Source organism: Centruroides vittatus, unplaced genomic scaffold, assembly GCF_030686945.1.
Source record: "Centruroides vittatus isolate TY-2023 unplaced genomic scaffold, ASM3068694v2 contig_815, whole genome shotgun sequence".
Taxonomy (NCBI): domain Eukaryota; kingdom Metazoa; phylum Arthropoda; class Arachnida; order Scorpiones; family Buthidae; genus Centruroides; species Centruroides vittatus.
The window spans coordinates 179,667-207,642 of NW_027122531.1; the positions used below are offsets into that span (position 1 = coordinate 179,667).

Here is a 27,976-nt window from a genome sequence, read left to right on the forward strand (position 1 = left end):
TTTTTTATTAATAAAAATTTAAGATTTGTTTTAGTTTTTCACATTACAGTAGTACCTCAGAATACGAAATTAATCCGTTCCTAAACTGTCATGAAAATGTCGTAAGGTGAATCATTTTTCCTCATATGATTACGTGTAAAACCAAATAATCCGTTCCAACACGAAAAACACACTCAAATTAAAGCTAAGTAGTACATTGAAGAAAATAACTTTAGTAAGGAAAACACTGAAAAATGCGTTTTGTAGTTGTAAATGTATAAATATCCATAATAGAATAACAGTTGATAAAAAAATGTAGCTTTATTTGCACTTTTACCTTTGAGGATAGACGACGATGGAGGCGTAAACTGGTGATGGAAAAGAGGGAGAAGGGAAATGATACTAAAACTTAACTTACATAACATAATGTATCAATAACTAAAAATAACTTAACACTGATTTTTTTAAATCTTCTCTGTTTTATATATTTTCTAAATTTTTTATTCACTGCTTTTTGCTTTCTTTCCTTCACTTCCACCAGCACTGTCACTGGAAAGAGGTCGCTTGGTAAAATATCTATCCAAAGAGGTTTGGCTTTGCCTACTTTTTAAAATGTTTCTAAAATGACTTAGGCAAGTATCATTAAACTGAGCAGCAATGCGGCCAGTGTGAACCTTTTCGGGATGTTTCTTTTCAATAAAATCGGTCACATCACAATCAGAAAGAACACGTGATCATGACGGTGGCGCTGCGAACTAATGTAACGTCGTATGGTGAGCTTTTGTTCGTACCGTGGAGCAAAAATATGTTCGAATTTCATGTCGTATACTGAAAATTTCGTACGCTGAAGCGTTCGTATGTAGAGGTATTACTGTATTAGTTTTGTTTTATATTTGTTGTGTGCATTATTTTTTGTGGGAGAGGGAGGGGGCCCGGTAGAAAAAATGTCTTAGGCCCCAAAGTGGGTTAATCCGGCCCTGTTTGCCAAGGGTTGCATGACAAACTTTTCTTTATTCTTTACTGATAAATATCATTAGAATGTCTGACCATCATGCTGGATTGTCTGTTAAATTCATGATAGGCTTAGTGGTGTACAAAGCATGACTCCCTATAGAGCAGCGGTTCCCGATGTGAAGGTTCGAATATAAGAATAATGAATTTTTATTTTATTTGCCAACCGATTTTCGACAGTTAGGGTTAAATCAAACACAGAAACAAAAAAACGGAAAAACACCGACAAATTTTCTCGTAAAAATTAATCATAAACTATCGTTCCCACGGTAATACTTCCTTGTAGAAGATGAGTTAACTGTTGAAAAATAATTATATCATGTAATTCACCATTGGTCAAAAGGGACTTCCACCCTTGACGTACTTCACAAAATCTCGAACCCAAGATCCCGAAATAAAAGGAAAAACGAACGAAGATGACGAGAGAGGAGAGAGAGAAAGAGTTTCGACAACTGTCAAGTGTGTGTGTGTGCCGTGGATTATCATCTCCCGCCGTTGAAGCCGTCCATTTCATCTATCTACAGTCCATTGACTCTTATTTTCAAGCGAACTCTCGTTCCTCGGACTTTGTGCAAATCTCAGGATCACTAAGGTATTTATCCTGCTCGCGATGTTTTGTAAACTCTCTCTCTCCGTTCACTCGAGACGCGGTTTAATAATTCGATTCGATGATATAAATACTTCCAAATATGTTAATTGATGTATTCCCTATTAATCTCAAAATAAACGGGTATTTTTGTTTAATATTAGAAGAGTGTGCGTTTCTTCCTCCATTACCCTCATCATCGGCATCTTATGCTTCCGAAAAACGCGTATCTATCCGCGAGAAGTTTGATAGATTGGTGTCAGTTCCTGACGTAAACCGGATCTTACGATCCCAAATCCGTAACTAATCATTGACCGCTCGAGCCTTAATCATCCTTTCGACAACCGAGGTCGGACCTCAAGGTCTTGTGCCGTTAAGAGGTAGAGAAGATAGGAATCATCCTCCATCTCCTACCCTCGGTTAACCTCACACTGGTTGGTCAGAAGTGGGATCTGTTTCGATTCGTTCCGACATCTCACCCCCATACATCTTTTCCGGCGATTCTAAGAATCGAGAATGGAGACAACTGGAGACGGTAATCCAGGAGGAAGCGCATTCTCCGGAATGTCGGGAATGATTCCCCTAACTCCCACATTTTCAGGAGACACATCAGGGTTGCGTATAAGGGACTTCTTTGACTCGCTAGATGAAATAGCAAAACTGACAGGATGGACAAAAGCGCAATGTCTCGGAGTTGCGAAGCTAAAACTGACAGGCATAGCAAGAGATTTCGCGTGGAAAGATGAGCGAATGCGAGCGATCGACACGTATGATGAGTTCAAACAGCAGATGACGCGGAGATTTGAAAAGGAGCCATATGCACTTAGACTGCAAAAATTCTATGCATGTATACAAAAACGCGATGAGGATGTACAAACATACGCGGTTCGGCTGCAAAGCCTAGTTTCAGAAACGATACTCGAACAGACAGGGGCCGACGCGCGGGAAACGGAAATAATCAAGCGATGTCAGGCTAAAGAACGAGACGAGAGACTACTCGTCCAATTTGTAAACGGTCTTAATGACAAAATAAAACGTACCGTAATGTCTAAAAATCCTGAAACATTTCAAAATGCAGTCAAAGCGGCCATTTGGGAAGAGACGGTGCTCCAATTAACAGAAACCCCTCGAGGAATAATTAGAACGATTAATAATCCGGAACACACAAATAGCAATCTAACCGCAACGATAGCGCATTTACAAAAACAATTGAATGAACTAAAATACAAGGAGGAAAATCGGCGGCGGAGAGGAATACAATCGGCGAATAGAGGGAGACAACATTACTCATCCCCATCAGAAGGACGCGGTTATGTTCGACCCAATTTTTATGGTGGAGGTACACGAGGCGGAAGGCAACAAACCCGACGGGAAGACCACAATAGCTCAAGCGAACAAACAACCCAATTTCAGTCACGACAGACTCCATCTCAATCTCGACCCCTACCGCAAGGGAGAATTAACAAAATGAGCTGGCGAAGAAATGGCGGAAACTGCAGGAATGTTGGACAAGGTTCCTCATTCTCCTCCCGGACGAATTCACAAACTACAAACAGCAACGGTAGGCACAGAGAATGTAAACCTCGAGTAGGAGTAGGAATAGTGGCCAAAAACTTTGAACCTAGCTTATGTTGTTCTATCAATGACTACCCGGCTCGACTGGCCATAGATACAGGTTCCACGGTAACCCTTTTATCTCGATCCTTCGCTCAACGAGCGACTAAACACAAATTCGAACAGAGGGAAAGAAAGGTATTATTTCAAAGCGTCACAGGACACGGAATCAGAACATATGGAGCCATGGAATTCCGCTTCTTAATAGGACCCTTGCATTTTTCGTACTTATGTTACGTGGTAGAAGATCAAATACCTTATCCGTTCGATGGCCTGTTGGGACGAGACATAATCAAAGCTCAAGGCCTCACTATAGATTTGGCACGGGAAAAAATATTATTTCGAGGAGGAGAGGAAATCGATTTCCGGAAGGCAGGAGTAGAAAGGATAACGCCAAACCGGAAACGCGAAAAACGAAATCGCAGAGGTAAACCAATCCAAGTTGTTTCTACATCACCCACACAAAATGAGAAAACAACACCTCTCGTTTCAACGAACCCCATCAAGGAGGGACTAATCCGACAAGTATTATTATTGACAGATTGTAATATTCCTCCCAGATCAGAGATTTTTGTCACAGCAAGGATCTCCGGAATAAAACGGAAGGGTGAAATAGGAATTATAGAAACAGAAATAAACAATCGAGAAGATGTAGTGGGAGTCGATTCTGTAGTTAAAACGACAAGGGACGGTCAAGTCCCAGTTCGAATAGCGAACTTATCTACTCAACCAAAAAAATTATCAAAAGGGGACTGCATTGGAACTTTCCATGAGGCAGTAGAAGAAACAGAACCTCCGAACATCAACCCAATCACTAACGCCCAACCCTCTACCTCAATTCTAAACAAGCAAGAATTTGGACAGTTATTCGATTGGTCCAACATAGGAAAGGACAAAAAGAAACCTTTATTAGACTTATTATATAAATATAAACATGTATTTGCCGTCAACGACTATGATTTGGGATACTGCCCGATCGTGGAACACGAAATACGCACCGGAGACGCTACACCCATATATCAGCCACCTTATCGAATCCCTTATGCTCAACGGGAACAAATGAATAAAATCATCGACGGACTTTTAGACCAAGGTATCATTGAACATTCGAAATCACCTTGGTCTGCTCCCGCTCTCCTGGTGAAAAAACGTGATCAAACATGGCGTCTCGTTGTAGACTATAGGAAATTAAATAAAATAACAAAGACAGATCCTTATCCCTTACCACTCGTGCAAGAAGCACTTAGCCTAATCGGGCAAGCGAAATACTTTTCTACCATGGATACCCTGTCTGGTTTCTGGCAGTTGGGGTTACGAGACAAGGAAAAATCCGCATTCTCAACACCGGACGGTCATTACCAATGGAATCGTATGGCAATGGGACTTTCCGGAGCCCCCGCGTCTTGGCAACGGGCTGCCGATTTTATACTACACGGTCTGAAAGGAAAAATTTGTCTGGTCTATATGGATGACATACTGACCTTCAGTCCAGACTTCCAAACTCACTTGATTCGTCTAGAACAGATTTTCCAAAGACTCGCAGATGCAGGACTAAAACTAAAACCAAAAAAATGTCACTTCCTTCAGCGACAGATAAAATTCCTCGGACACGACGTCTCGGAGGAAGGGATCAGACCAGATCCAGATAAAATCAAATGCGTTTTACAGTTTCCCCGGCCAACAAATGTACACGACATTAAGTCTTTCCTAGGATTAACGGGATATTATAGACGACATATCGATTCATACGCTAAAATAGCAAAACCACTGACTGATCTACTGAAGAAGGATACCAAGTTTCAATGGGGAGAAGAACAGGAACGTAGTTTCGAAAGGCTAAAGGAAATAGTCACTTCAGCTCCGCTTTTAAAATCTCCTGATTTTGCGACTCCATTTATACTTTCGACAGATGCTTCGAACGAAGCGATAGGAGCAGTTTTATCCCAGGAGGATGAAAAAGGAGAAAAACCTATAGCCTATATTAGTAGGATACTTCGAAAACCCGAAAAGAATTACAGCACAACTGAGAAAGAGTGCTTAGCTGTAGTTTGGGCTACAAAATACTTCAAACCATACCTATATGGGAGAAAGTTCACAATAATTACAGATCATCGACCATTGAGATGGTTAATTAGCAACAAGGACTCTTCAACAAACTCGCGAATAGCCCGATGGATCATTTTCTTACAAGAATTTAATTTCGATATTAAACATAAGGCAGGAAGTTGTCATAAAAACGCAGACGCGTTAAGCAGAATCCCTGTCCGACATATTTCTACAGTCAACGATGTTGACCCCATTTATTCAAAATCACAAATCGGGGAATTCCAAAGACGAGAGGAGAAATGGAAACTTATTATTCAACGTCTAGAAGACGGAGATGACGCAAAAGACATACAACGCTATTTCCTCGACGAAGAAGGAGTGTTATATCATGAATTTCCTTCCCCACAAGGAAGATTCGTAAATCAATTAGTCATCCCATCTATACTGATCCCTTACATTCTACGTATCCATCACGATACACCTATAGGAGGTCATTTAGGATCTCAGAAGATGCAACAAAAACTCCAGTCATTGTTTTACTGGCCTACTATGAAACAAGATATCAAAATTTATTGTCAAAGCTGTCAACGTTGCGCTATACAAAAAAGAAAGGACAAGCGACAAGAGGCGGAATTACAATTATTTCCTCCTTTAACACGATTATTTGAACGAACTGCTATGGATATCATAGGTCCTTTACCTATTACTACCAAAGGGAACAAATATATACTCGTCTTTATAGACCATTTTAGCCGTTATGCCGAAGCTATACCTTTAGCAGATACCCGAAGCCAGACTATAGCCAAGGCTTTCGTTACTCATATCGTCTTAAGACACTCAACTCCCGTTCAACTACTTACTGATCGAGCACCTAATTTGATATCTAAAATGTTTAAAGAGGTGTGCGAATTGTTACAAATCAAACGACTTCTCACTACAGCATATCACCCTGCATGCAATGGAGTAGTAGAAAGATTCAATAAAACCTTAATCGACATCCTCGCCCATTACGTCGCTAAGGATCAGCGAAACTGGGATGAATGGATCCCCTATGCCCTTTTTGCCTATAACACAACCATTCATGCATCTACCAACGACAGTCCTTTTTTTTTATTATATGGGAGAGATCCAACCTATCCCTTTGACCTTGTAACCAGCCCCACTCGAACGAAATATGACGTCACCGACAACTACGCATCAGAACTTAGATGCCGAATGGCTGAAGCTCATCAGGTAGCACAGAAACATGCCGAGCAAGCTGCTCAAGAAAGACAAATACACCATCGACAAACTCACAAAATACCCACATATCATGTAGGCGACCGAGTATTTCTCAACGAGGTTACCATACCTATTGGATTAAAACGTAAATTAGCACCTAGGTGGTCAGGACCATTTCGAATTGTAACTGAATTGAGTCCCGTCAATTTTATCATCGAAAATATAGATACAAAGAAACAAATTCAAGTGCACGCCAATCGTCTCAAACATGTTATTGCTCGACAAGAATTCGACCAGAAAGAACTTGTAAACCAACCTTCGACTACCACGACTATCCAACAACCTTCCCTTTCGGAAGAACCCCCTTCCACCATTGATCCATGGGACGAATTTATCTTTGCAGAAATGGCACAATCTCAACTCGAGTCTTCATCTGAATCCGAATCTGAGGAAGAACAAGAAACAGAGATTACACCCTCTATCGAGGAACAACCAACTACATCTTACACCTTGAGGAGTCGAGGCCCAGTAGAGGATCGACCTTGGGTCCTCCCACTTCCTAAACGAAGTTGAATTCCTAAACGAAAGGCCAGCCCAATTAAGGAAGGGAATAATGGCCAACTTCCCAAAATCACAAAAAGGGGATCCCAACAAACCGAAGAGGGAACGCAATAATGAACTCAATAAATTTAACTTTACCCAATAACCTTGTTTAATTTTGAAAATTTTGCATAATAATAAACTATATTTTACCGCTTTAAATCGTAATTTCTTACAAACAAATATCACGCTAAGCGCGTCACTAAACATGTCAAAAACGTGTTATAAAAAAAAAAGAGACATTAAATGTGTTAAATTAAATAAAGAAATTAAATAAAGAGTTATTAAATAAAGAGAAAAAGAGAGAGAGAGAGAGAGTAATTAACAACGAATTGTTAACAACGTAATCGCGACGTGTCAAAAACTTCCGACATAACGGGAAATAATACTGTAACGCGGTACAATATATATAAAGAGAGAGAGAGAGCCGGAACAACTTCGTTAACTCATCCGTTTCATAAAAATCCAGCTTGCTCGTCAAGAGTAAGCTTGATTTTAGAAAGTCCGCGGTGATGTGAAGGTTCGAATATAAGAATAACGAATTTTTATTTTATTTGCCAACCGATTTTCGACAGTTAGGGTTAAATCAAACACTGAAACAAAAAACGGAAAAACACCGACAAATTTTCTCGTAAAAATTAATCATAAACTATCGTTCCCACGGTAATACTTCCTTGTAGAAGATGAGTTAACTGTTGAAAAATAATTATATCATGTAATTCACCATTGGTCAAAAGGGACTTCCACCCTTGACGTACTTCACAAAATCTCGAACCCAAGATCCCGAAATAAAAGGAAAAACGAACGCAGATGACGAGAGAGAGAGAGAAAGAGTTTCGACAACTGTCAAGTGTGTGTGTGTGCCGTGGATTATCATCTCCCGCCGTTGAAGCCGTCCATTTCATCTATCTACAGTCCATTGACTCTTATTTTCAAGCGAACTCTCGTTCCTCGGACTTTGTGCAAATCTCAGGATCACTAAGGTATTTATCCTGCTCGCGATGTTTTGTAAACTCTCTCTCTCCGTTCACTCGAGACGCGGTTTAGTAATTCGATTCGATGATATAAATACTTCCAAATACGTTAATTGACGTATTCCCTATTAATCACAAAATAAACGGGTATTTTGTTTAATATTAGAAGAGTGTGCGTTTCTTCCTCGATTACCCTCATCATCGGCATCTTATGCTTCCGAAAAACGCGTATCTATCCGCGAAAAGTTGATAGATTGGTGTCAGTTCCTGACGTAAACGGGATCTTACGATCCCAAATCCATAACTAATCATTGACCGCTCGAGCCTTAATCATCCTTTCGACAACCGAGGTCGGACCTCAAGGTCTTGTGCTGTTAAGAGGTAGAGAAGATAGGAATCATTCTCCATCTCCTACCCTCGGTTAACCTCACACCAACCTTTTTTTGACCAGGGACCACTTTGATTTCATTGTTAGCAGGGACCACAAGGTTTAAGAAAAATAAACTGTGCCAATCTAAAATTAAACTTTAATCAAAACTTTTAACATAAGTAATCATTAAACTCGAGAGTAACATGCTTTAACAGTACTATTATAAGAGAAAACATAACATTTTTAGTAAAAATTAAATTCAGTTTGTATCAATGTGGGAATAATAATGTAAAATGAATAAAAGTTTTAAATCTTTCGCGGACCATATTTTAGGTCTTGCGGACCACTGGTTGGGAACCGCTGCTATAGAGCCTGGAAGTAGGCTGGTTTCGTGAATGCTATATCTCTTAAAGGGTCACACATAGAATTATAATTATTTTGAAGTTTTTGTTCCTATGAGCAAGCTCTACAGTGCTGTTAAGGTCCTAACAGTGTCTTTCACATCTTAAATCTTATTCAAACGAGCCTTACCAATGATAAAATGCCTTAAAAAAGTCACAATTGTCATGAAATACATCTGTGTCAAGGGACCATTGGAAAGTATATTACTTTCTTTTGTACATAAGCTACTTTGAAAGATCCTCACTACTTCCTGCTGATTTCATCTTTCCTACAAACTCCCAAATTCCTCAGGTATTTTATGGGAAACATGGGCTACCATAAAACTCTGAACCCTCTCTCTTTCTCTCTGATTTCTTCCCTACCCCAAAACTCCCAAACTTTTTGAATGATTAGGGCAAATTTTGCATAGTTAGTCTCTATAATCCTCCAAAAATTATAAACTACTTTCAAACTTGGACCCTCACTCCTTTCCCTGATTTCATCCACACAAATTGACAAACTCTTTGATTTGCATTAAATTTTACATAGTTACTCTTTGGCACCCTGCAGAAAACATATACAGGCGGCCCTCGACATTCACATGCAATTGGTTTCTGAAAGTGTGTGTGAATGTTAAATGTTCAAAAGTAGAGGGATGTAAAAAAATATGCACCGAAAACTGTTTTTAAAGTGTTTGTTTATTAATATGTATACATAATGAAGTTAACAAAGTGTGTTTAAGTGCTTTCAGGTGTTTTCTTTATAAATTTGTCAAGAGTTAGTTGAATACTATCCCCTTTTTTTTCTTTTCTTGATAAAGATTTCTATAACATGCCATGTCTTTTGGAAACAATCTTTGAAGATACATTTTCACAATTTTGAACATATTCCTTAATTTTACTCTTATTTTTCAAAATTGAACATATTGTAGATCTGTTTACCAGTGACGTGCCATGACATTTGATGATAGGGAAGCTGTGTTTCTGTAAGAAGCCGACTTCCAGGGACAATCAGTTAATTGCACATCAGTGAAGGTCTAAGGTCCATTTGTACGTGCATGGTAGTGGAGTAGACAAAGACAATAAGTATCTGACAAAAACCATTTATTTTAACATAAAATAAACGTACACTATGTACAAAATAGTTTGCTTTAGGACAATCAGCTGTTCGGATGTCCTGCGCGTCAATGTGGTTCTTTGATTGTCGATCGAAGATGGTGTTGACAAGTCTGTAAGGCAGAGGGAGACTTCCTCTGTTGGCATTGGGGACACAGTCTAAGTCTGAAGTGGCACAAGTTATAGGTTGGCACAATAGATGAGAAACTGCATTTTTTTGCACGTTGACACACAGCATTTTGGTTATTCAGAATGTTAATCGAGTGCGAGGTGTCCTTGATTGTCGGGGATTATATCAATCTTCGTTCTTTCTTTCTTCGTCATTTTGATTGGTCGTTCTTTCTCAATCACACTTCCTGAGTGGCTGGTCCCTCGTTACTAAGCATAACAAGACTCCTACCTAGAGTGCGAGAAAAAACAAAATCGAAGATGAATTCGATCTTCCTCCGATCATAAGACGACTTCCTTCTGCGATTTATAATTTCTGTGTCACAGTTTGATATAAACAATGAGTCTTCGACTACAAATGATTCTTTCCTGTTTTTTTTAAACTAATAAATTTTTTTGTAAATTAACCATTTTTTTGTGTCTTTTGTGACGGTTCGGATCTTTCCAGAACCTCACATTTCCATAAAAATTTTAAACAAATACTGGAAATGACAAAAATATACAATTTATGTATTTTAGTTCTAAAATACAAATAATACATACATAATACAAATTGATATGATACAAACAATGATAGAAAAACTTGTTGTTTAATTTTTTATAAACTAACTCTATTCGGCAATTTTTTTTTTACACAAAGTTGTTAATTACTTTATCATTAAAGTTTCTGGTCATCGACTCCATCAATGTATTTGAAAGCTCTTTTTCTATCGAAAGAAATGCTAGCAACAATTTTTCCTCTGACTGAGTGTTCCTGGCCAATGTATGAATTTGCTTTGTGGTTGAAAAACTGTGCTCAACAGATGCACTGGTAGATGGTACCATAAAAATTAATGATATTAAATCATATAATTCTTTTAGTACATCTTTGTTTGGATTGGCATTAATTATAATACTTTTTATGTCTAACAAGGGGAGGGCACGACCTGGGAAATTCACTTTGGGATGAGACTTGGTATATAGGTAGTACTCCTTTAGGATGTTCAATCCTTAAAACAAGAAAGTGCAATGGCCAGCCAATTTTAAGAAAAAGGCCTTTAAAAATTCGAGCTCAGCTTATGTACTAATAAGTTTTGCTAGGTCGGCAGCTGTTGAGCAGCTCAGTCGACATCGTTCTTGGCTACTGCCAAGTTTTCAGGGTTCAAATCTCGGTCTCGATTAGTATTTTTTTTTTTCTTTCTAAAAATTTTTAAAAATAAGTATTTTGAATATATATAAATATTAAAATTTTATTATAATAAATAATTTCATTTAAAAAGATGTTTAACACATATTATGTGTCATTTTAATTATAATAATACAAAATAATTAATAATAATAGTTATGAAACAACAGTTTTCATTTATTATTCTATTGTATCAAATTTTTCGATGGTTACTACACTTATTAATTCTCACCACTTAAAAATAAAAAGTATAAAACATGTCTTTTATATTCATCCTTTACTTCCATTTTAACAAAAATAAACAACTAAAATGTTTCCAATTCCAACAGTATTATATAAATGAGATCCAATTTAACACTTCAGTGTGAAAAGTATCACATTAGACTGACATTTTCAACAGCAAAACAAGATTTTTCTCAAGGTCATAAAAATGCCCATGGACTTATGGACTGACCTGATATTTAGAGTGTCAGTTTACTTTTGGATTTTGAAGAGATCATAGTGTTCCGTAATATATCACACCATAATACAAATAGTTTCAATATTTTACAGTAAAATGTCTGTGAATGAAGATACTATCAATTTACCAACAGTTGATGATGATGATTATTAATACACTTATTAATTATTTTGTATTATTATAATTAAAATGACATGTAATATGTGTTAAACATTTTTTTAAATGAAATTATTTATTATAATAAAATTTTAATATTTATATATATTCAAAATACTTATTTTAAAAAATTTTTAGAAAGGAAAAAAAAAAATACTAATCGAGACCGAGATTTGAACCCTGAACGACGTGGCGGTAGTCAAGAACGATGTCGACTGAGCTGCTCAGCAGCTGCCGACCTAGCGAAACTTATTAGTACATAAGCTGAGCTCGAATTTTTAAAGGCCTTTTTCTTAAAATTGGCTGGCCATTGCGCTTTCTTGTTTTGAGGATTGAACATCCTAAAGGAGTACTATCTATATACAAAGTCTCATCCCGAAGTGAATTTCCCAGGTCGTGCCCTCCCCTTGTAAGAGTAACTTGTCAATATAGTCCGGACATGAATAAACAGTTGAGAGTCGAAAATCGGAATCAATTGGGGACTGGGGTTGTTCCGATTAGTCATTTGTTCCGATTACTCATTATGTACGAAAAAATACATTAACCTGTCCGATGTTCAAATTTTTCTCCGTTGCGTTGTCGCTTCGTGTTGAATTTTCGTCGATTTTAAGCCTAACGAAAATTTTTATAATAATAATCGAGGCTATCGTATTGTTAAAAATTATTTCTTTATTTTGTACAAACAAAATAAATATATTGAAGAATATAAAAACATGAAAATTATATTTTAGAAGTAAATCTAGTATCAAAAACGTTCGATTCAGCAGGACACAGTCCGACTGAAAATCGTTCCGATTAACGACTCTCTACTGTAAATATTGCGATTCAATATGTAATTTAGATAAATCAAAAAATTCTCCATAAAATTTACTTAATTTAAAGAATTAAAACTCGCTTGGGAAAATTGTTTTTCATAATATTTAAAATTATTAACATCTAAAAGTGATGAAAAATTCTAAAGGTTTTATGTCTGAAAATCTGTCAATATAATTATAATTAAATATAACTTTGCAAAGAAACGGACATAAAAATAACATTGAACACTCTTTACTTTTTAAATCTTAAAACAATTCACTTAGTCAAATAGCTCTACCAGTGGCAAAGGGATAGAATTGTTGGAAGCATTATGGTATGTAACATCCACCAGCTAAACTGCCAGAGGTTGGTGCTCTGTAAAGCACATGCGGCAATGCCTGTAAATTGGCTGCTTTACACTATTCAAATATTTTTGCCCTGGAAGCTGTCCCATATTCGACAATACAGCACTTCCATTGGGAATATGCGCACACAAATTTAGATTCAAATATACAATAGTGATCTTATCATTGTTTTTCACATATATTTTATTACAGATATTGTATTATTATTATTCTGCATTATATATTTTATTACAGATTTCATATAGAAATCTGTAATAAAATACATAATGCGGTTATAATAAAATATTAATTTTATGTAATTCAAAGTACATTCAAATATGAAAATAATTGCACAATATGTATTTATATTTTAGAAAATACAAGGAAAGCGGCGCTTCCACAGCCTCCAGTGACGGCACGCCACTGCTGTTTACATCGTCAAACATTCGATTGAAGCAAAAGATTCACTGTTTTCAGAACGTTTAATTATTTCCATTTTTGTCTCAATCATATGAAGTTTGAGTCCTTAATTTCTTTTTGTTCGTATCAACACTGCAGTTTCCCCGTTTCTCACTCATGTTTATCAATTTATAAGGATGAAATATTTAAATATAAACAAATAAATTGGCAAAACACATAATACGTTGACTCACGCCCTAATGCAAGACTGAAACTGTTTAGACCTCTTGCTTGGAACAACACGGTAGTGATTATGATTCTAAGAAGTCTGCTATTGTAGGAAATAGTGTGTGTCTGAGAACATAGAGCAAGCTACCACACTTGTAGTGTATGAGCATTCTGCATGGAAGCAAATTTTTTCATTATTGACAAAAGTATTTAAAAAGTTGAATTTTTAAAAATGTGTGAAAGTAGAATGTGCAAAAGTCGAGGGTTGCCTGTACCACTATAACAAAGAACTCAATCCTGAGTTCCCAGGCAAATCTGGGCATTCTTTGCTAGTAATTAATATCATCTTAGTCACTACCACAATACTGGTATAACATAGTAATAAGTACACTTATACACTAATAACCAGCAAAAATGGATATATTTTAAACAAAACAAACTTTTTCTTTTGTTTTAAATGGCATCTTCAGGTTAGAAGAATTTAAATAGAATTGGATGCATATTCTAAAAGTAAAACACAACTACAATTTTAAAAATTGAAACTGTTGTGAATGTGTATATGCATATTGTGTAAGTAACTTGGTGGATCGATTAAAGAAAAATGATAGAAATTTTACTTTTTTTATATAATATTAGAAATACTGAGATTGTTATTTCTGACTTAAAGTATTACATTAGAAACAGTATTAACCTATAAACATAATGACAACGAGTGACATAAATTTATGGTTTTAAAATATTTTATTTATTTTAATAATTTATCATCGATTTCCAAGATAGAAGGTGTAGTCCAAAACTAAAAAATTTGAAAAGAATTTTAGTTAAACACTATACACCTTACGTTTATCCTAAACTACATTTCACTGTAATACTTCAACATGTTTCCCACACTTTTCAACCTGGGGTTTATTTTTAACAGCATCTTTATTTTCCAGGGTTTAATCAATGAAACAGTAATTGGCAATTCTTGATACATGGTGGTAGTGATAACAATTTAAACTACTTTTGTGGAAAACAATCTTGTTTATATAAATTGTGACTTCATCAATAAGCAAACAAATTTAGAGAAATGATTGATTTAAATTTCATTTTTTGTATGTGGTAGTAAGGTATTTGGTTTGAATCCAATATAGTCTTGCAAAATTTATCACAGATAGGAATCATCTTATCCATACTATTCTCTCTATCCATTCTGGCTGATCCTCTTGTAGGTCAGGCCTGTCTGCAATGGGAATGTAGTTGTAATCAGTCAAATGGAATAAATATATATGCTGTTTTTTTACATATTAAACTACTAATCACTTAGTAATTTCCATTTATGTAATAATCCAAGTTATTCTGTACATTCAATTTTCTAATAATTATTGTTTTATTTTCATTTTGTAATGTAATTTAGAATTTATATTAGTCAATTATTAAACTAACAGAATTATTATTATAGGTACAAATTGTAGTTGTTATCTTTCCTACGGCGAGAGATGATAGGTATAGTGCAATTAAGAAATTGTGCTGTGTTGAAATGCCTGTACCCTCTCAGGTAATTAATTCAAGAACTATTTCTGATCACAAGAAACTTCGGAGTGTCGCACAGAAAATAGCATTACAGATGAATTGCAAACTTGGTGGAGAATTATGGAGTCTTCAAATTCCATTTGTAAGTATTACATAAGATAAGATTATTTTATATTAATTTTATTTGTTGAAATAATTCAATGAATTTTGAGAAGTGCACAATGTATTCTTTTTCAAATCTTTGCTTTTTCATTTTAGAAAAGTGTAATGGTCTGTGGCTTTGATAGTTACCATGATCAAGCTGTAGGAAGAAGATCTGTTTTAGGGTTTGTAGCTAGTTTAAATCAAACAGTTACCAGATGGTTCAGCATGGCAAAATTTCAGCAGAAGGGACAAGAATTGGGAGATTATTTAAAAATTTGTTTGTTATCAGCTTTACGAAAATACTATCAAGTAAGCACAACTGAAGTGTGTGTAGTTTATAACATCATGTTTGGTTTACTGCATTTTTGACTCATATTAAAATATTTTATAATGTTTAAATTTCCATCTCAGGATGTTTCCTTTTATTAATTTGCAATTATTTTTTATGAAGTTTACACTGATTTTTATACTTTATATTTGTTGATGAAAGTTTTTCGTTTGTTTAATTATAGGTAAATCACTTTTTACCAAATAAGATATTTATTTTTCGAGATGGTGTCAGTGATGGACAATTAAATCATGTAGCAAAATATGAAGTAGAACAGTTTACAACTAGCTTCAAACATTTTCAGCAAGATTATAATCCTCAATTAACAGTAGTTGTAGTTCAGAAAAGAATTAATACCAGAATATTTCACCGTTTGGTAAGAAAGCTTTTGTTATAAATGTCTTATATTATAAATGCTGGTTTTTTTTTGTCAGAAAAAAAAATTAAATTATTGAATATTGAAAAAAGTATTTTTAAAGAGAATTTTATAATTTTCTCTACTCCAAAATTTACTTTTTGCAATGAGCAATATCATTTTATATTATATCATGTGAAATATAGAAATATTTACATATTTTATATTTTATTTATTTATTGACAAGACTATGTCTTGTTTATAAAATTGTACTGTCTGCTGTCTTATCAGCTTAGAGCAGCGATTCCCAACCCAGGGTATGCCATATGTTGTTTAGGGGTACAGAAAAAAGTTAGTTATTATGGCAGAAAAAATAATATATTATGTATCACAAATTAATAGTATTAAAAAATTATTAGGTATAAAATGTTCCTTGAACAATCACAAACTTTATTATACATTTCAAAATGCAAAAATAGAAATAAAAACTTATGCTGCCAATTGTACAGTACAATGCAACAGATCAATAAATGTTGCGCAGTTGGTCAATGGTAGTGGGGATACCATTATGTGTGATTAGTGATTATGCTACGGACTTTCGATGGTGGGGCATGTTACCATTATTATTATTATATCTCAACAATATTCCCACGTATTATTTGTTTATAAAAAGTATTTTTTATTGTTAGCAATGAAAAGGACATAGCTAGTTTCTCTAGATTTTCTCTACAAATGGTAATTTTTTTAATTATTTATTCAGTATTTTTATTAATTTTTTATTGACAAGACTGTCTTGTTTATAAAATTGCACCGTCTGCTGTTACCAGCTTAGAGGTATGAAGGAGTACATGTCAGAAGTTGCAATTTGGCACAGAGTATTAGGTGCCCAAATCATGCGTGCATAAAAAGAAACCAGATTTGTAGGTATTCGTGGGACCGAGAATCTAGTCAAAATAAAATTCAAAATGGCGACACTCTACAAACAGGCAATGCGAGATTTGCGCATGCGTTGCTCGTTGGGAAGTTGGAAATGCCATGGGGGTACACTAATGAAAAAAGGTTGGGAACCATTGGCTTAGAGGTATGAAGGAGTACATGTCAGGAGTTGAAATTTGGCACAGAGTATTAGGTGCCCAAATCATGCTCACATAAAAAAAACCACACTTGTAGGTAGTCAGGGGACCGAGAACCAAAACACAATAAAATACAAAATGGCGACCCTCTCTACAAACAGACATTAGTGCGAGATTTGCACATGTATTGCTGGTTGGTAAGTTGGAAATATGAATATTGTGAAATCGAATTTTGACAAACACGTGCGTTGGGAAGTTCGAAAAGCGAATGTTGTTAAATTGAATGTTGACAAACGAATCTTTGAAAAAAACCCATTTACCTGTCCCATGTTATTCTCCACATATTTCTGGTCGCCACATGCTAACCTCGACCGATTGACCAGAGATATCTCGTTTCATCATCGGAACTTTTTGAAACTAGATGGTGCATTATTATAATTTTATATTAAAACTAACTTCTGAAATAGAATTATTTTTTCTTTTTACATTTATTAATATCTATATATATATATATATATATATATATAAGCCATTGTTGTGTCATGTCTGTAGCGTCTATAACAGTATCCACTCAACCCCGGATATACACCCTGATTTTCACACCTCTCCACCAAGTTGGACCCACCATGTCGCAAAGGGGGTGGCAGAAAAAGATGTAAGGCACAATACATCACCTGTTACAGTAATCTGTATTTATGTCATATATTATCGATATTGTACATATTATTTACATATTATATTGATTACATGATATATATATATATATATATTAATCTGATTTATTTATTAAGCATTTGTTTTTTAAGATAAAGAATTGTATATACAGTCGACTCTGCATAAGTTGACACCCCAAGGGGAAGTGGAAATGTGTCGAGTTATCCGATGTGTCGACTAAAGCAAAGTTGGAAAAAAAACCATAAAACTACAATTAATAAAATACAGTAGTGCTTTATACAGTAACATAGACTTACAAAACATTGTGTTCTCCATTTACAATTATTCTGTAGATGATAAACTGAAAAATTTGTTTAGTGTTGTTTGTTTTGAGCACTATCTTGACTTTCTTTTTCAACGAACATGAATGCCTTGAAAACATCATCTTCGCAATTGTCACTTGTTGGCAAGTAATGTCTAGGGATTCTTTAATGCCTCTGGCGTGAGAAAATGCAAAATTGGATTCTGGTGTGACGATGTAGATTGTATATTTTCTTTTTGTTTATCTGTTATTATTTTATACATAAAAATACATAAAGTGTTAAGGCATTTTTATTAATATGTATATATATTAATAATAATAATGTATTATTATATTATTAAATATATTAATATTGATATTGTCTTAAAAACTAATCTTAATAAATGAGATTAATATATATATATATCGTATATATCAAATAATTAATATTAATAAATAAATCGACTCCCCCTCCTGAAAAAAATGAGTTCACACCTCACGTGCGGAGTGAATTCATTTTTTCAGGAGGGGGTGTTGACTTATCGGAGTGTGGGACAGCAAAAGTATGTTGACTTATCCAGTGGTGTCAAGTTAAACGATGTCAAGTAAACTGGAGTTTTTTAATATTAATGCCTATGTAAGTCGGCCGGGACCACAGAAAACTGACTACTTAACCAAGGGTGTTGAGTTATCTGGGTGTCGACTTATCGCAATTCAACTGTATTTATATATATTAAGAATGCCCACTAGGGGGGGTCCCAGGCTACTAGTATATATATATTTTGTTTGTGCAAAATAAAATGAATAATTGCGAACGATACAATAGCCACTAAGTTTTTTCAAAAACGGGAAATTTTTGCATTGGCAAAAATTCAGCCTGGGGCGTCATGCAATGGAGAGAAATTTAAACATTCGATAGGTTAATTTCAATGAAAATGCATCGTGGAAGACCTTATGATCGTGGCTGTGGCCGGCGAAGTTTGAATGATCTGCTCAAAACCAGCAATACCAAAAATGATTGGAGAATGAGAACGAGACCTGTGGTTAGCGTTGAAGTGATCCTGCTTAGTAGAGTCTTCGAGACATAGTCTTGTCTGAAATACAGCCTTGCCATTTTACTTGTTTAAAATATTACTGGCAATGTCATTAGACAATGTTTGCCAACCTTTATACAACAAGGGAACAACAGAGTCAGTAAAATAAATAAAAAATGTTATAATACAGAAATAAAAGGAATAAAACATAAATAAAAATAAAAGAAAACAATTTTTTGCAAACAGCCTTAAATTTAGTAATTCAATATAAAGTTTATCTTTAATTTTTACAGCAGTAAGTAGTGGTAAAAAAAAGATTTAATGGTATTTATTGGTAACATTTTAAGATAAATCAACTATTAGTAATCTAGAAGTGTTGAACACAAGAGCGTGTTAATAACAATCACATGGCTTTTTCCACCTTTATTTAGTTGATACGGTACACGTTTCGGGCCTTGTGCCCCTCATCAGTCAACAGTCTTCTCCCATTATTAGTAATCTGTTTATGCTAATATTTCTTCTTGCACAAATAATAAGCTGCATAATTCTTATTTCATAACTAATCTTGTTTAATTTAATATATTTACATTTCCACATGTTAATTTTTATATTTGCTTTTTATATTAGATTGTGTTTTTTAAGTGAACATTTTAGTTCACTTAAAAAACACTTGTAATAAAAGTAACAGTATTTGTGAGTTCTAACAGAATTTCTTTAGTCTGTGTATTTTTTTACACCAGTTTATTATATTGTGTACAGGGTAACTATTCATAAATTCTGTGATGAACGTGTGCAATTATTTTTAAAGTAATTCAATGCACAGACCATTTACATTGAGCCACAGATGAACTACAGACTATCTATGTCTTTATCTATTTCTCATCTTGTAAATACCATCTTAAATATGTGCCGAAATATTGAGTTGGTCAAAAAGTTTGCTATTATGTAAGATATCACTAATAGTGATTAATGGTTATGAATGGAAGTTTATATTTAATTGTTTGGTCAGTTTCAACATAACACTAATATTCTGTAACATAGATTACAAAACACAAATTAAAAGTAAAGATGTATGACTGCCAGAGTACCCCCCCATTTTTCGGCACCATGGAACCAAAGGGTCGACATCACATTTGTGATGACTAATTTGTCAGGACTGACACCACTGTGTCTTTAAGGATAGACATAAAAACCTTGATGACCACTAATTTCATTTTTGCACGAGCGGTCGCGTTTATAGGCACTCAGATTCAGGATGGAGATGGCCTGAGAGACATCTGGAAGAAGTGTATGCTACTATGAATTTAACAATTAACAATACCCGTTTATTTATATAGCAAAGAGATACAGTAGTGGGTAAAAATGCTTAGCTAGTGCTAATTCTGAATAACAATTATAGGAAATTACCCTTCTTCATTAATATTGTAGGTCCCTGTTAGAGAGAGTTAACAATCGGTCACGCATTGTCATTGCACCTTAGTAGTAGAAGTTGGTCCTTTGTCAGCGTCTCAGAATTGGCCTAATGCAGGTTTGCCAAGTGGTTTGGAAGTCTTGGATGTTTTGAGAAGGGTAAAGGATCAGCAAAGACTTGAGCAGTATGCCCACGGATCGGGTACAAACACCAGTCAAAAGTGAACTCATGATGATGGCAAACACTCCTTTTTGTATTTGGAGGTCTGTCGTGGGTTTTTCCCATGACATCATTAGGAATTATCATACAACAGTCCAATTGTTGAATTTCAATCATCTCTTCCAGGTGACACATTGAAAGTGTCACCTCAAACAAGGAAACAAGTCCGTGGGAAAAGTTATAATCATCCTCTCTGATTTTTCTCTTTTTTGAAAAATTTTTGACTAAAATTTTATCAAGTCTGGGCACTCGCAGATGAGATGATTATTAAGTTAGCTGATTAATGATGAACAATTAATTGGGATTGTATGATTGCCTGATCAAATGATTAGTCATTAACTAATCTTTGTTAAATATTTTTTAAAAATATTAAATTTTAGTTTTTTAAATTTAGTGTATGTAATCTTTTTTAGTTTTAACATTTTATGACAATAATTTTGCTTAGTATCTTTCAATTAAATATATACTTATACGTATTGAAAAATAAATTACATAAATTGTCCTTGATCAAGTTGGGTTACTATTATGAAGTTTACTAGTCAGAGATTTGATATGTATACAAAGGAGAGAGGTTTTCATTGTTTTGTAGTTTTATTTATTTTTTCCTTGTGTTCATTGGCATTGGCTAGTAAGAAAAATAACAATTGCTAATGTATTGAATAAACCAATAAGAAGTGCACAATATGATTTTATATTTAGTGTCCTTTTACTTAATATCCTGTCCACATTGTGTTGTACCAGGCCTGCTTGTTTGATGTGCAAGATGCAAAGAGAAGTGTGTAGTTAGCTATGTAATTAACTTAACTGGCACATAAATAACAACTGTATTCATTGCTAAACATGATTCTTAAATTAAAATAGAGTGCTATACATGCTATCATTCTTTGCTCTCATAATGTTTTCGGTAGGTTGTTCCCTATTACTGGGAAATATTAACTAACCTGACTTATCTGTAATAAGTAGGGTTGCCACAATTTTGTTCTGAATGAAACTGTCTGGTTCTATGCATCTTATTTGGTATTCAACTGATAAGTCAAACCAAACAAGAGTTTCATCTGAATAATGTAATGTGGTAATTTTCTAACAACTTATCATAATCAAAATTATCACAGTAAACTGTTTCATAGTTTTTTGATATTGATTCAAGATAATATGATAATTTTATCTTTTTCTTTTATCTTTTCTTTAGTACTTTGATTATATGCTTTTTTGGCAAGTCTATACCGATGCCATTCTCAGCAAATAGGCACAATGGAATTATTTTAGTATTTCTGTAGTTATGTTTTTCCATTATTATTAAATATATTCATTGAATTAGATCACAATTACTTCCATACATCAGACATTCTTTTGAGTGCAATGTCATTAACAAAACAATATAAAATATTAGCAATGTAATAACAATCTACTTGTTTAAAAATGAAAATTTTCTTTTAAAAATAGGCAGATGGTAATGAAAATTAATTAATCAGATGTGAAAATTGGCTGTGAATGAGATTGAAGCTTATTGTTTAAAAATATATTACTACTAATTTATTAGTATCCTAACTGAACATTTTTGGATTGAACAAAAATTTCAGATTGAAAGCACAGATACAAAAAGCTAGTAGTTTCTAACAGAATTGGATATCTTGTCATGATTATGCTGAATTATCATTATTAATAAAGTTATCATTTCTTTAATCATCATTTTTTAATGTTATTACATTTTATATTAAATATTATTATATTGTATGTTTTTGATGGAATGATTATTTACTAATTATTCTAAATATTAGAAAATTAATTGTCACTTAATGATTAATCTGTACAAGACCCTATTAGTATGATTAACAATTAGCAAACAATTAATTGGTTTATCTCTAATAAAAATTATTTCTTTTTTGTTTGGGTATATTTAAAATTTTGGATTAAAAATGAAGGATTTTAAGTTACATTTTTGTTGTGCTTTTGTTTTTTTACTTCTATAAAAAGAAAAGCACTACAATTGCACAAAAAAGATCTGTGCTGCCAATGTTTGTATGTGTAAGAGTAGTTTTGCACAAGGAATTTGTCTTTGGAAGATGCACCATCATCTAGAACAGTGTTTCTCAAACTTTTTGGTTCGCGACCCCCCTTTTGCACTTAAAAATTTCAAAGGACCCCCGAAGAATGAGTATGTGTAGAAAAACATCCCGGAGGTAGGGGGTCAATTTAAATTCAGGAGGAGTTAATTCCTTTTGTTTAATTAATCTATCCCATGTTGAAATTTCTCTCCATTGCGTGTCGCTTTGTGTTGAATTTTTGTCAATGTTAAGAACTAACAAAATTTTTTTTTTAATTATTTGTTTATTTTTCACAAACAAAATAAATATATTGAAAAATATAAAAACAAAAAAAAGTTATATTTTGGAAGTTAATCTAGTCTCAAAACGTTCCGATTCAGCACAACACAGTTCTCAGAAAAACTTACCACTCACGATGGGAAAAAATTCTCGTTCAAATATTGGTGCGTCCTTACATACCCTCTCATAGTCCCGCCAGTGCTGCCAACTAAAAACGTATATCAACTAAAATAATATCAGAGTATCCCAAGACATAGCCAAATATTGCAGCGCCACAGCACTAATGGAAATTCAAATTTGCCGTCTGAAATGCTTTTGGTTGATCGGTTTTTGGGTAATCAACGCTCTACTATATTTCTAACTCGACTTGCCTACAGACGCAATGCTGCTAGCGAACACCGTTCCAAATGACAATGTTGTTCTACAATAGTTTAGGCGGAGAGTGGAACTCGGGGATTCCCCAATAGTGCACAAATTTATGAATATTATATTTAGGCTCATATTTAAATATTTATATTATTTTTATTGTTTATATATGCAATTTATTTAAGTAAAAATTATTTTATATATATATATTTTTTCTGTTATTTTTAAACATGAATCCATAGTAAATTTTATAAAATATTTGAAAAAAAAAAGTGATCTGGAATCAATTTTTCAGCGACCCCCCCCCCAAATATTTTTCACGACTCTCCACTTTAAGAATCACTGATCTAGAAGACCCTTAACTGTTGTTGTTGAAATCTCTGCATTAATTTAATTACTAGGAAAAATTATTGGAATTTGGATGGGCTTTTTTGTCATTTCCCATATCTCTCAATCTTTTGCTTTCAGATTACTATTTACTTTGATCTCGCCACAATAGTTTGCAGAAGTTCAGTAATTTAAGAGAATGTGAAAAACCACTTAGAGAGATATTTTGATGAAAAATTTTCAGAATTTTTTGCTTGTGGAATGACAATCTACTCAACAGATGAGCTAAAGTTTTAGAAAACAAAAATGTGTGTACATAATTTAATAAAGTCAGTTTTTAATTTTTAAAATTTGAGTATTATTAGTTTAAAAAAATGAACAAAATTTTTGATCAACCAATGTTTTGTCTATCTGGCAATTTAATGTATGAGAAATGTAATATGCAAAAATATTTTTCCTCTGGTTAAACAGTATAAAATTGCATTTTGATAAAATGACTAGGTCAGTCTGTGGATCACCTGGGACATGTTCACAGAACTACTGAACTAATTAACTGTTTATTATTATTTATTTTTTGTAACTAAACAAACACCTCCTTAGTATTGTCCTAAGTTAAATTCAGTTTTATAAATAGCAAAATGTTTGCTTGTATTTCAATTTGTAATATATATAATACTTGTAAGATGATGCAGAATATTTAAATAATTTATATAAAAGGAAGGAAAACTCACTGAGTACTGCATTCATAGTATTTTGTTATTGCTAGTGCTTTCAATGAACTTATGTTCATTGCCATCAGGCGAACGAAAATTTAAAAATAGAATACAATGTTTTAACATGAGTGGAACACACATTATTTAAATTAAAATTAAAAAACCGTTACGAGCATGCAACAAACTTTGATTATGCTTGATGTTATGATGTCAGTCTATGCATACATGGGTATAGATCTATGTTAAAGGTGTGATAGCATATGCAAATGGGATACCCCCTCTATTAACTTCACTCGGGAGAAAGAGATTGATGTAGCAATAACATTCTTGCATTTGCACATACATAGACTCTGATGGGCTACTGTTCTCGGTTTACCATAAATTTAATAAGGTGCCTCATATCATCCCAGCAGACTCTTTCTAACGTTCACAATATGTTGATGCCACTATTGCTGCCCTCACTAGAAGAATGTTCTTGTTACTGTCAAGCACTTGTTAACATTCAGTTAAGCACCATTAGTTTGGCAGTACACACAGATGGTTTTTCAAAGTTCACGCATGTGCTTAACACGGTCAGGAAATCTCTATTTACAAGCACAACACTATGTAACAAGAGGTAGGTGTCAGTATTTCAATCACCATTACCATACCTCAGACCTCTTTCCAAACATATTTGCTATATATTCAGGCAACATAACTTTCTCCTGCCTAGGGTTTCTCGTTTCCCGGTGTTTTGCTTGTCCCGGGATTCCGGGATAAAAGTGAACTGTTTTCCGGGATCCCGGGATAGAATTAATTACTTTTAAGATATACAAAACATCAGGAAACAAATGATATAATTATTTTTCATTTTTTAAAGTAATCTAATACATTCTACAACCTCCAAAATCACATTAATAATGCTGTGTAAGATATATATTAAAAATTATCTTTGAATTACGTAGAAATGTTCACTAATAGAAAAAATGTATTAAAGTTTGCTGGAAACTGCATACAACAACAACAAAAAAAAAAAAGACTTTGAATTGAGTTGAAAATTTAAAGAAAAAATGAATTTAGATCAAACTTCTAACTTAGAAGGTAATTTTCGTTTTTTAAATAAAACAAAAATTTACAATAATATTTTGTATTATAAGATTTTAAAAAGCAAAGATTGACAATACTCTGATCACTCAATCTAATTCTTATTTTAGTAATGAAAAGTCTTGCTACCGAGAATGCCCTTTCCAATTCAATTGATGTGATTGGAATCGTGTTTAATGCATTTAAGAGAAAATAGATGTTATGTGTTTTTTCACCCGTAGCTTGGAAGATTTCTAGTTCGTTTTTAAGATTGTAGTACTTCTTTTGCTCTCTAGTATTCTTGATTTGTCTACCTTGGCTGCTTTAATAGTGGTATTAAGCTTGTAGCCCAATAATTCGACAGTTCATTTGTCTTTAATAATCAGGTTTATGAAGAAAAACTTCATACTCGATTTGCATCCTTGCCAATTTGCACAATCTGGCATAATGCAGTTGTTGAAGCTACTGGGCATGGTTAAAAATTAAGACAGCATAAGCACAATTGTTCCAGATATTACAGGTTCTGACAAGTAAAGAATTTTTAGAGTCCTGCCACAAATAAGCTACGCATTGATTATTGACCATTTGTAACATGCCATAACGAGGAAAAAATTTAAAAAACTAATAAGTAGGTTTAAAATTAATAAATACAAATTTATTCTGACAGTTTATGAGTTAATTATGCTTTCTATTTGCAAAATTTCCTGAACTTTACACAAAATAACAAAAACGTGAATTTCTAAGAAATTTGTGGGATTTCCCGGGTTAAAAAAACGGCTGGGATCCCGGGATCTTGGAATCCCGTTTGAGAAACCCTACTCCTGTCCCTATCTCCACTACCAAATTTGTGTGGACTCATCCACAACAATCAGGATAAATTCTCCAGCTTTGAAAAATTGGGAGTCTATGCTGTACCATTGGAGAATCCCATAAAGGGGATGAACTTGAGATACATTGGGACCACAATACAAATGCTTGATAGCTGCCTCACTGAACACCAAAATGATGTGGTGAAAGGAAAGCATACCACAGAGTTTGCAAAATGGTGCTTGAACAGAGATACAACCTGTTATGGGCTCAAACAATGCTGCTCAGATGCTGTAGTGACTGGAAACTCAGGTTTATATGGGAATCTCTCCTCACAATAACCTTGGAACCATGCAACATTCTTATGCTTGACCTGCCCAACATATGGTTGCCCTATATAAATGGTTAAATAGTGATATACATCTGCTATCACACCTTTAATGTGGGTCTATATTTATGAATGTGTTGCATGACATCATAACATTGCGCATAATCAAAGTTTGTAGCATGCTCATAACGGTTTTTAATTTTAATTTAAATAATGTGTTCTCCACTCATGTTAGAACATTGTATTCTATTTTTAAATTTTTGTTTACCTGATGACAATGAACATAAGTTTGTTGAAAGCACTAGCAATAATAAAAAACTATTAATACCATACTCAGTGAGTTTTCCTTCCTTTTTATCTAATATTTGGCATGAGGATCAAGCTGTATTGTGTTAGACATTGTTTTAATCTATAAATTATTTATATCAAAAATTAAATACAATTTTTCAAAGCATACATTATCAATATAATTGTTAGGATTTTTAATATAGTTACAAAGAAAATGGCTCATGAAAACAGTAAGTGAGAATTTAAAGAAATAAAATAGTTTGATGACTAGATAATTTGATTTTTCTGTTTTCTAGACTATTTTCCTCCTTTAAATTTTTTGCCATTCTTTTGAAAAAACCAGAGAATTAATTTGAAAAATATAATGCATAATAATAAACATGCCATAAAAGATATCTAACATCAACTTGTCTTTTTGATATTTGAAGATTCATTTTTGTTAATTACTGATATAACATGTTTCCAGAGAGTAGACAGGAAAATCAATAGAAAATTTATAAAAAGCAAGTAAATTGCTTTTTATAAATTTTCTATTGATTTTTCTGTATATAATTATAGTTAATTATATTAATTTATAGTTTTAATACAGTTTGTAAGAAATTAATTTTCACTTATTAAAATTAAACTGATTTAATAATGCAGTTTGCACTGAAAATAGAAGTGATGGGGTTTGTATTACATGTGTATTTTGGTATGAAACAAATACCTATATATTTGTCAAAGTATATTATAAACTTCATTTAACAGCAGTGTATCAAAATTAAATTATAAAAATGAAGACCTAGTAACCTCTAATCATTTTTGACGACCTAATGTCATCAAAACTGATGTCTGAATGGAAAATCACCATCTTATGCATGCAATCATTGACAATAAACAAAAGTTGTGCACTATCTCATATTGCAAGGTGGCAAATTTCCACAGCAGTTTTTGGGGGCTTGTGATAAACAAAATTTTTGACTAAAATTTTTCACAGGTGGATAGCATGTAGCATGAAGATAGCACGAAAGTACAGTTCAGTGGTCATTTTGAAAAAATGGCAGTGAAAAATCAAGTAGGCTTGTAAAATTGCTAATATTGCATGTGATCACAGGTTAAGTGAAATTGACTTATCGTGT

The 27,976-nt window shown here is 33.7% G+C and overlaps 1 protein-coding gene across 3 annotated transcripts in view; it reads left to right on the forward strand.

Moving 5' to 3' along the window:
* The window catches only part of LOC136982159 (piwi-like protein Ago3), a 106,261-nt gene that overhangs the window by 62,847 nt on the left and 15,438 nt on the right, over positions 1-27,976 (forward strand). For all 3 annotated transcript variants that reach the window (XM_067278582.1, XM_067278585.1, XM_067278583.1), the window contains exons 16-18: positions 15,054-15,266; positions 15,383-15,577; positions 15,781-15,972. In XM_067278582.1, the coding sequence (XP_067134683.1) occupies positions 15,054-15,266; positions 15,383-15,577; positions 15,781-15,972 (600 nt within the window). The remainder of the gene's footprint in view (positions 1-15,053; positions 15,267-15,382; positions 15,578-15,780; positions 15,973-27,976) is intronic.